The following is an 11514-nucleotide window of genomic DNA, read 5'->3' as shown; positions in this document are numbered from 1 at the left end:
AATCTTGTTAATTTCAAGCATGCATGTTTTATTGATGTTTGAAAATATTACATAATCCATCCGAGTATATTCAAAGTATGAACTTATCAGTTAAAAATATGGCATTTCAAATATGTAATTGCACTTTTGAATAATATTCTACATATACTCATAATTATATATTGACAAATTTTTAAAATAATTATATATTATTATTATTTATTATTGAATTTATAGTTATTGAATACAAAAATAAAATATTAATTGAACATTTGTTATCAATAATTAATTTGTGCACATTGTTTAACCTTTGAAATAACAAAAAATCAAAAAATCTTTACCATAACCTTTTTCCCAACATTATGACATTAAAACTTCAATTTTGAAACTTAATTGTCATTATCAAGAAGAAGAACATAATAAAAATTATATGAATACAAAAAGTACTTATTAAATATGAAGTCTCAAAAACTATAAAATGTTTGACACAGTATAATAATAAAAATGTGTTTTTTTTGTCTCGAAAGCTAACAATTTTCATATATAGTCTAAGGGCAGATAACTCTTAATCCGATACTTTGTTGATAGGTGGCGCAGCTGGGACCTCACGTGAAACAACATCACCAACATGGCGATCAAAATGTCAACTGTATGTTGTCATTTGGTAATTGTGTACCTTCTTGTTGTCGAAGGAACTCCTAATGTGCATAAATTTGAAATGAGTGATGATTCGAAAATAGAAGATTCATTGTCAAGGTTTAGAAGATCGTCGGAAAGGAACAGACGAAGTATCGATGCGAAATGCACTGAACAAGAAAACAATTTTCTGCAAGATATCCTGTCAAAAAGTGTTCCATGGGAAGAAAAAGTAAATACGTTTTTGAGTAAATAACTTAATGTTTTTCGTTTAAATTGACAAAATAATACAGTATACCGTTAATCCACATAAATGACTTGCTGTTATCGATTGATTTAACCATACTGAATCCACACTACACACTTACATTACTTTCATTTTAGATATGAGCTTACACAACCATAATACTGGCGATACTGTGTTGATATTTGATCTTGTTTGCCCATTGATAGCTGTGGAACTTCTGTAGATTTATTCATTTAGTAATTTAATCACAAGTTCCATGATAATGTTCTTGAAGTCGGTCAACAAGAGAACAGGGAAGAAATGTACCAAGTTAAACTTGCCACTGCTTCCTGCTTATAACAAAGAAAAGCTTATAAGTGTGGCAGGTTTTAATTGTACATAGGATTAAGGTCGCCTTCTAGCTTCAAGCTAGAGGGAATTTCTCTTTGGCTCAGTAATAGAACGACCGACTAGGAACCTGGAGATCGAGGGTTGGAAGCACATGTACACTATTCTCTTTCCTGTTACAAATGGTGTCAGTGGCTCTCCTAGCTGCGTTAACGTAGCTTTCTGACGACAAGATATTTTTTTTATATATTGCGCCGTCAGAGCTACGAAGTGGTCCTATGCCAACTAATGGAGCAAAATCAAAAGTGTTAATCTGTAAGATTGCATATAATTCACATATAATGTTATCAAAATATTGCATAATTGTTGAAAAAACGAATCCTTACCCATGCAAAAACTCTTTTACGAAATTTACAAAGTCTGTATTTGGAAAAAAAATAGAAACGACCGCCATGACAGATCACGCGTGATGTTATCTCAATTATCCTTTCTTTATATGGCCTGCATGGCCTAATATAGAATCACTACTGATGCTGCCATGTTTACTACGTGTACAATTTCCATATTGGGTCATGACACCCATATTTGGACGTCTGACCTATATCGGAAGAGAGACGAACTTTCCAACATGGCGGTCAATTCAGATTTCTATTGCGCTTGCTACGTTTACTTGATAATTTAACGACATTTTAGGCAGAGTTTAACTTTAAGTTGTGCAGGATATCAACAGAAATAGTTCATACTACAACCTTATTTATGAATGTTGACCAATGTGCTGTCAATTAATTCTAAAATCACCCCGGTGTGATTCACACCGGGCTTGCGCCATTACAAGGCATGGGATCGATTTAATGCCCGGCAGGGGCAGAGGTGGCCGGGTATTAATATTAGTACTATGGCCCTCCCTGTGGTGACAGGGAGTTAGTAGAACCTGGGTTGTGGTGTTTGAGGGCGAACACATTTAAGCACCTGTTGGTGGTCGGGTGGTGCAGTAGATAGCGCACTTGCCTTTCACCAAGGTGGCCAGGGTTTGATTCCCAGATCGGACATGAAAAGGTTGGGGTCACCTGCCCGACCAGGTGGGTTTTCTCCAGGTACTCTGGTTTCCTCCCACAATAAGACCCCCTAATGCGCTAACACCCGGGCCAACAAGAGTGATTAATATAAGTTGAAATAACTTGTTTCATAACTGTTGTAAAATAAATAAAGTTTATATTATATTTAACACATTTAAAAAAAAGGGGGGAGTAGTGTGGCAGGTTTTAATTGTACATATGATTAAGGTCGCCTTCAAGCTTCGAGCAAGAGGGAACCTGGAGATTGAGTGTTCGATCCCTGGTGGCAGCACACTATACTCTTTCCTGTTACATAAGATTACATATAATTTAGGACAAGTCTACATGTGTGACAGACTACAGGAGTTTGACGTTATATCAAGTATATGTATATTTGTTTTATTTTTATCTAGACTGTTACATCAAACTTGCCTTCGCTTTCTGTTTTATTGTACAGTATATATACAAACCAGGACATGCTTTAGTCCTATGTGGAGTTGGGGTTCTTTCCTACACAAATCAATTGACAATCACTTTGATGTTCTTGTTTTTAATTGCATTATTGATAAATTCCTAAAATGATATAAAAACACTAATTGTAAAATACAGACACATAATAGACATATTGTTTATCGAACACGCTTGTTAGACAAGCTAATCAATGCACATCTTTTACAGAAATACTTCAGGCTTTCCAATACCAGCATACATGTACAATTGCATACATGTAGGTCTGACACCTAAGTAAAGTGCCCAAGTGAAGAAGTAGAGAGAGAAAAGCGTGAAAGAAAGGAAGCAATGCAGTGAGCATGTATGTCCAAAGTGGTCAGTCCGGTCACAAAAGCTACACTTGACATCACAGGTGTTACACAATCAAATACTTATACAATGTGCATACTACGGGCCCTAATAACAAGTATCCAGAAAACGAAAGTACGGGTCACGTGATACAGCGACACTAACGGAATAGGTAACTCACTTAAACAAAACTTAAGGATAAAATATACAATTTTTATCACATCAAAATAATCAATATTAAAGCCTAAACATGAAATAAACACTAAATACAACAGGATGCAACACTATGACAGGCCAAAGGTAATTACATTTGTAAAGCAGTGTGTCGTTTTAGGCCAATAGGAAATATTGTTGATATTACAGAATTCTGTATATATCACTACCTGATGTCAATGAAAATAGCCTATGGCTCTTGAAACCATCCATTGTTGTGTAGTCGGAATTGCGCATCAAAACTTTCATTTCAACAACCCTTTTGGATGTGTTAAATTAATGAGCATAGAAGTGCAAAAATGGACTCTGACTGTAATGCTTGTGCCAAAAGAATAATTATTACCAGGTAAATTAAAATTTTCAATTAGAAATACATCGAAATATAATTACTGGTAACTAAACACGACCAAATAATGAATCATTTCTGATGTGGTGGTGGTGGTGGGGGGGACTTTCATTTAAATTAGACCTGTATCATTAGTGAGATGCACTTACATAAATCCGCTTCAAGTCGTGTACTTTGAGGAAATCGGGGAGCCTTGGCATAAATATATATACAGGTTTAACTGCAGGGGGGAACTGTATCTAAATCAGACCTGTATGTAGTGTACATGTATTATAAGCAAGAGTAAGTTGGGAACCTTGGCACATTCTGTGTATGTTTTGATTTCATTGTGATTATTTTTTATTGTTTCAGAAAGTTTTTGATACAGATTCAAGCAGTAGCATGGCATTAGCATGGGCTGGAGAACAAGGGGTAAGTCACAAATGCATGTATGCTTTTGTCTTTTCTCATATAAGAAGTCGGTCACATGGAGTTATATATGTAAACTGTATCTTATACTAGAATGGTACTGTGATTGTAACAGGTGCGAGACCAAGTGACCGCGTTTGTCAACATTAAACTACACCTGGTTCTGTCTACATTTGTTTGAACATAATCCTTAATTTCTATGCAGTATCTGCCATTGTGGAAATTATAATACCAAAATAAGTAAACTATATATACAATAAAAAACAGCCGCAGGAAATTGATCCAGGTGCAGCACTGTAGAAGTTTGGCCTTAAAAACTTAGCGATCTAGTACAGAATGATTAATTGACAAATATGAACTTGTCTTGCAGTCTATTTCAATGTAATGCTCAGCTGCCATACTAGGTGTATTTTGAATAATTTAAATGTAGTGTATGCTAGTGTTTGATCTTTTGTACAGGGTATAATGGTGGTTACCTCAAAGTTGAGTCCAAGTGGCCTTACAGAGTCCTCGAACGTCTATAAAAGGTATGTGTCCTGTAAATAAAAATGATCAGCAACAATGAATATATTAGTGTGTGATTATATGATATGCACAGGAAAAGTTTAATTGTAGTGACAATGCTATAGAAAATACCCCGGTAAATCAACATTTTAATAGTTCACCCCCGAAATTTTATAATGAACTATTCCAGCCTTTGAATTGGAAGAGTTCAAATGTGTCTTCAGGTTAAATGCAATATTTGTTTTAAGCTAGGTACACATAAGAAGTTGTAATAAGGCTATAAATAAGCTACCATTGTTTACATGTTTTAACATTAAAAATGGTTGTTATCTATTTTAGCATTGATTATGGCAAAACATTTAAAAAGGTGGAAAAGTTAGACAACGCTAAAGTGAGGAAGCACAATGGGCTACAGAGGAATCCACACAATGCTAAAAAGGTAATATCTCGTCAGTTGTGTAGTTGATTGTCTATTTGAATCAAAGCATCAAACAATAGAATGCAACTTCACTTGTACACTTTATGTGTTCCAGAGATTTAAATTTAAACATAGCCCCAAATTTTCAAAGGATCTTCAGTTTACGAACATTTCAAGTCTCAATGATGAACATTTTGATATGATACTTTGAAGCAATGTTGGTCAGAATTAAATAAGGAGTCATTTGATCAAAGGTCAAGGTCAAATTTGGTATCTTTTCACTAATTAACATTTTGTTATGACATTATGAAGCAAAGTTGGTTGGAATTTAAAATGGAGTCAACTGACTTAAGGTCAAGGTCACTAGGTCAATTTCAAGTTCAGATATTGTATCTTTTTACTAATGAACATTTTTTGTATGTTATTATGAAGCAAAGTTGTTCAGAACTTAACAAGGAGTCAACTGACCAAAGGTCAAGATTACGTGTTCCAAAAGTTCAAGGTCAAGGTCAAGTTTTGTATTTTTCAATGATGAACATTTTTTTATGATATTTTGAAGCAAAGCTGAAGAATGAGTCAACTGACCAAAGATCAGGGTCTCTGGGTTAAAGGTCAAGGTCATTTGGGTCCAAAGGTCAAAGACAAAATGGATCTCTTACTTTGACCCTGGCTCTTGATGGGGTATTTAAGGTGAAATAAAACAAATCAAAGCTAACAAATGAGTATTGCACCGGTATTTACATTTCTGTTAGCCCAGCAAATATGGAAGTGGAAGGAAACAAGACTCACATCATAGTACATGTAAAATGTGTATTTTGCTTCCATGCAATTTTTTTGAAGTCAAAATGTCAAACTTCAAGCTCAGCTATATGGGCAGATTGCATTGCTTCTTGATGATTATCGGGGATATATTGCCACAAGACGGGGCCCTTACTGACCTGTCAGTGATCTAGTTTGTCTTTGATGATTATGGGGGATATATTGCAGCAAGACGGGGCCCTTACTGACCTGTAAGTGTTCTAGTTTGTCTTGATGATTATGGGGGATACATTGCCACAACACGGGGCCCTTACTGACCTGTAAGTGTTCTAGTTTGTCTTGATAATTATGGGGGATATATTTCCACAAGACGGGGCCCTTACTGACCTGTCAGTGTTCTAGTTCCACAAGACGGGGCCTTTACTGACCTGTCAGTGTTCTAGTTTGTCTTGATGATTATGGGGGATATATTGCCACAAGACGGGGCCCTTACTGACCTGTCAGGGTTCTAGTTTCACCTACGTTGACCAAACTTGCTAAAGTTTTAATGTATCTTGGGAGGTAGGAGTGTCAAATTTTAAATTCAGGTCTCGTGCCCCACTATATAAAGCGCTATGGCCCTTTGTTAATATACCAGAGTTTTCTATTGGCTAATAAGGGGAGACATACGTTTTTGTTCACAAAAACAAAATTCTAGTTTTGTCTGCAATATTCATCTTCGAAAAATTCTAGTTTTGGGAGCACACTGTGACTTAAATATCCTGTCCTTCACTGTTTCAGCTTTACCTGGTTGGTGACCACCTCAGCAACTCCTCGCTATTGTACATCACAGAGGACGGAGGTGAGAACTTCAAAACCGTCACACTGCCCTTCCTCCTCAGTGGTGAAATCACATTTCACTCCCAGAAAGCGTATGATAACTACCTCATTGTCAAGGAAGTGATTTACGGAACAAATGTAAGTTCTGACACAGGTAGTATAGCATGGGTTTACGATTCTTGTTTAGGAATTTATAGAGCATGTTATAACAAGGATCATCATGTACATATTTTTATTCTAATGGTGATAGGCATATTTGAATTGGAAATTTTCTTTGATATAAGTATTATTATTTTATGTACATTGCATATATCAGATGCAAAACATTGTATGGAGTAAAGGAAGCAGTTTTGATCAAAGTTGATTGAGAATGACAATTGTCTGTTGTCAGTAAAACTCACACAGCAGTGGTGGGTTGGTTCTTATACATATATACCTGTTACAGTGGTTCATATAACTCTTACTGTAATACCTCAACAAAACAGTCTACAGCCACTGTAGTTCTAACTGATTGGGATTCTAAAGTAATTAATTGTTGCTTTGTTGACCATAGACCGCTAGTGGCAAACATGCTATGCCTGAAATCTGATTGATTTTGTTGAAGATATCATACAGGTACTGTATTTGTTAGGTACAATTACTATCGGCATTTATTTAAAATGATATTTCTATAAATGATACGTTTTACAAAAGTAATGTAAAACAAAAAGTGTGGACTAGTTTATTTTAGACCTACATATAGTACATTTTTCCTTCCGCCTTGCCCCGGGCAACAGTCTGATCTTTTGGTGCTATATTATTTCAAACATACGTACTTGATCCAATCTAAAACAAGTTCCGTTTTTCAAAATTATTCATTTGAATTCATTGGGGCTTAATTTTGCAATTGCAAGCACAGTAACATTATCAGGTAGTTTTGTATTTATGTTTTAAGTATTATCTCAATGAGGAAAAAGAATTCCTTTAAACTCTAATGTCTTAATATAAGTTGACTTCAAACACAGTCATTTAATATGTAGAGTGATCTAGCTGAATTAAATGCACCTTTAAAGTGAAATAATTCTAGTGGTGAAACCTCCTTTTCGCTGACTCTGAAAATTATTAATGTTTTACTTCAGTGTTGTATGATAAATATATGTGAAAAAATAATACCTTTACCCACTATACCCCGAGAATTAATCTATACACTGTATTGTATTTGAGAAAATTTTTGTCAAAATAAGGAAGTCACTTAAACATACATGTACCTATATATGTCTGTCAGTGACAGATGTACAGCCAATAAAATACTCGTAATGCATTACCAGTACTGTTTAATTTGTATTCACCTGATTCAGGACTAAACATAGATGATTAGTGTTAGCCGAGTACATTTGTAAACAGTAACTCACGTTTGTTAATGATGTATTTTCCTGTATCGAATCAATTGAATTATTTTTTTGATTCAAATACAAAATATAAAAAAAAATATGAGGTTTTACAATGATATCCTTAACGTATTTTATTAAACATGTAGACAAAGTGTTCGTCCTTTTGTTCAAATACAGCACCAAGCTACTTTTAGTACTTTGTTTAGATTGTGAATAATTCTTTTATTTCAAGACATGCTGATATTGATTCAAGTCAATATGCAAGCATCTGTTTCAATAGTCTCTCAGAACCATGTGTGATTACACAGTAACTTGTTGGTTAGGTGAAGGAAACAGCTGGTGTGACCTATTAATAGCATCATATTGCTCCATTGATTTTTTGTATAATAGTTACAAGTGGAGGGTGACATCAGTAGCTAACTACTCAGTGATAACATATAGAAAGTATTTGTTAAATATGTGTGAAGTCCAACTTATTAAGTTATAATCAATATAGGCTAAGCTTATTGCAATGATATTGGACATTATGATTTCAATATAAGGAGATAAAACCTTGATAATTTTATGATAAGGTCACATCCAAAACACACACGATATTGTATAAAATAGTATTTTTTTATGATTTACATACAATTTATATACAAGGATATAAATCTGTTATCATTTTATCATTATGATTAGGTCACATGCAATACACACACAATATTGTATATATAAGGTAAATAACATAGGATTGTAATAATAATAATAATAATATACAACATTTGATATAGCGCCCTATCTAGCTATCATGAGCCACTCTAAAGCGCTTTACAGTACATAGATATACAATGTTTTACAGTCAATACAATTAGCATATATATTAATCAATACAATATTGAGGAATTCGCAGGAGCTGCCTTATCAGGCGCTAACTACTAGTCCTATGCCACCTGGCTAATATCTCCCTATTTGTGCAGTGTATGCCTGCGTGTGCTGGAGATGTATTGTGTTCTGTTTGTAGTGGAACTGTGCTTCCAACGGTATCATTTACAGAGCCACCTCACTTGAATGCTACGCACAGATAGCGCAACACCCACCCCAGACCATTTTATACTCCACCTGGGTTGTTAGAGTTGTGTGCGCAGGATAAAAACACTTTCTCTAATATTCCATATTACATTCTAATATAATAGGGAACATGTACTGATTGTGCTGATCAGGGGCAGATCTAAGGGAGTTAGGTTAGGGTGGATAGGTCTGGACTCTCCCCCCCTCCATAAAGAAAAAAAGGTGTTAAAGGTAGAAGATAAAAAGACTTAAACTAAACCAATTTTATAGGTAAATGAAATGGCATAGTATATGAAATATGTAATTAATGGTGATTGAGCCGAGACAGATCTACAGAATTCCATCAATTTTTAATCAAGTTAAATAACATTAGGACATATACAACCCACTTTCAGACTATCTGGATCTATCTCCCCTGGTTGATGGAACATGGTTTAATTTAGGGAACGTGTATTAGTTTACGGAACGTGTCTTAGTTTAGGAAACGTATATTAGTTAATGGAATGGAACATGTATTAGTTAATGAAATATGTGTTATGGGGTCATTGATGGAACATGTTTAAGTTGATGGAATATGTGTCACGGGGTCGTTAAGCAACATGTTTAAGTTGATGGAATATGAATTACGGGGTCGGTGAGCGAACATGTTTTAGTTGATGGAATATGTTTCACAGGGTCATTGATGGAACATGTTTAAGTTGATGGAATATGTATCACGGGGTCGTTGAGGGAACATGTANGGAATATGTTTCACAGGGTCATTGATGGAACATGTTTAAGTTGATGAAATATGTATCACGGGGTCGTTGAGGGAACATGTATTAGTTGATGAAATATGTATTACTGGATAGTTGAGGGAACATGTTTTAGTTAATGGAATATGTATCACGGGGTCGTTGAGGGAACATGTTTTAGTTGATGGAATACAAATGTATGTATTACAGGATAGTTGATGGAACATGTATTAGTTGATGGAAAACAAATGTATGTATTACAGGTTAGTTGAGGAGGGAACATGTATTAGTTGATGGAAATTGAATATGTATTAGTTGATGGAATACAAATGTATGTATTACAGGATAGTTGAGGAGGGAACATGTATTAGTTGATAGAACATGTATTAGTTGATAGAACATGTATTAGTTGATAGAACATGCACCGATACTAACGTTTCATTCTATTTTAACCTGTGTATATTGTATAACACTCGAACAGTCTATAGTGTGTAACCATTATGCATGTCATGATCTGGTATATTGACCTCATGACCTTTAAATATGACATCACAAAAGAGTGTCGACAATTATGTGATGTCATATACAAATCTGTGAAGATAAAAGAGAGGCTTGCTGAAAGGGAGTGTTGCTGTTCTGATCTAGATAAAAAAAAAAGCATTACAATGGATTATAGTAGAGAGAAGTTCCACAATTAGTGACAGTTGTTTATCATATTTATCTAACTCTTGTTACTTAATTTTTTCAAAAAGATATTTTGTAAACCTTGAGTATTTTTGAATTTTTAAAGTTGTATTATATGAGTTAGATAAATATGAAACTTACAGCAAGTGTTCAGAGTGTAAAAACTAGCAGGTAATGCACCTTTAGAGGAGATACACCTGGTAAGGAATGTGTGGTAATCACTGAAGGATCGCTCTGTTGATACATTTTAGGCAAAGAATAAGCAGTTAATGGTATGTTTATTAGTGTTCTAGCCACGCTGGAACAGTTATTGTCTTGTGACCATTTACTGTTATATGTGTCCCAAGAGTTCATTCCTGGGTAACGATATTTCTAAACATTTTACATCTGAACCTGTATATAATAAATTTGTGTATGATTTAACTCATTATAAATCTGTCAAATATCTAAAGTTTGGTCTATATATCTGTTTCACCACTTGTAACATACTGTAAAAGCATAATGTTTCGTTAGGGAGTTAATTTCATTTATTTTGTGGTATTATAAAAAAACAAAATATTCTTATAACTTCGAAACAAAATTGTATACACACAAAATATAAACTAAACGGAAATATTAAATAAACTATTAATTTAATTACAAATCCAGGTTGTGTTTACATTTAGACACAAGTCATGATTAAAGGTGCAATTATCGTCACAGGCACAGAGATAAACACTTCAAACAATTAACAGCCTGTCAATCAAGAGTTATAAACTATAGAGCGTAACGGATTTGGCCGATACCCATTGATTGAGTAAATCTCGCCCGGTCTTACCTCTGCTGTATTTACCTGCACTGTGTCGTCACGCCTGTCAATTTAAACTTCTTGCTTACCAGAAAAAAAAATCAGAGTTTTAAAATATTGATTCCACGAAATATAATCCCAACAAATTTGTCCCCATACAAAAACAACGAAAATTTAATCCCAATGCAAATATTATGCTTTTACAGTACTTCAAAAATTGCTTTCCATCTTTTTCATGTCATGGCTAAAATGGCTTTCCTTCCATTTGATTTCACGGGTTCTGATATAAAAAAATTGATTGTAGATTAATTTAATTGTACTAGACATATATCCTGTAGAATGAACTCGGGGTGACTGTCTGTTGTCTGTGTTGGTGTCGT

The 11514-nt window shown here is 34.4% G+C and overlaps 1 protein-coding gene across 2 annotated transcripts in view; it reads left to right on the top strand.

Annotated features, from left to right (window-relative positions):
- Positions 1 to 577: 577 nt before the first annotated feature.
- The window catches only part of LOC110460963 (sortilin-like), a 36286-nt gene continuing 25349 nt past the window's right edge, over positions 578 to 11514 (top strand). The window contains exons 1-6 of one of the 2 annotated variants that reach the window (XM_021514205.1): positions 578 to 847; positions 3953 to 4012; positions 4469 to 4536; positions 4853 to 4952; positions 6471 to 6647; positions 10599 to 10619. In XM_021514205.1, coding sequence (XP_021369880.1) covers positions 608 to 847; positions 3953 to 4012; positions 4469 to 4536; positions 4853 to 4952; positions 6471 to 6647; positions 10599 to 10619 — 666 coding nt within the window. In that variant the 5' untranslated portion in view covers positions 578 to 607. The remainder of the gene's footprint in view (positions 848 to 3952; positions 4013 to 4468; positions 4537 to 4852; positions 4953 to 6470; positions 6648 to 10598; positions 10620 to 11514) is intronic. The other variant, XM_021514206.1, reaches the window with a different exon arrangement.

Source organism: Mizuhopecten yessoensis, unplaced genomic scaffold (genome assembly GCF_002113885.1).
Source record: "Mizuhopecten yessoensis strain PY_sf001 unplaced genomic scaffold, ASM211388v2 scaffold10529, whole genome shotgun sequence".
Taxonomy (NCBI): domain Eukaryota; kingdom Metazoa; phylum Mollusca; class Bivalvia; order Pectinida; family Pectinidae; genus Mizuhopecten; species Mizuhopecten yessoensis.
This window is presented reverse-complemented; position numbering and strand designations above follow the sequence as displayed.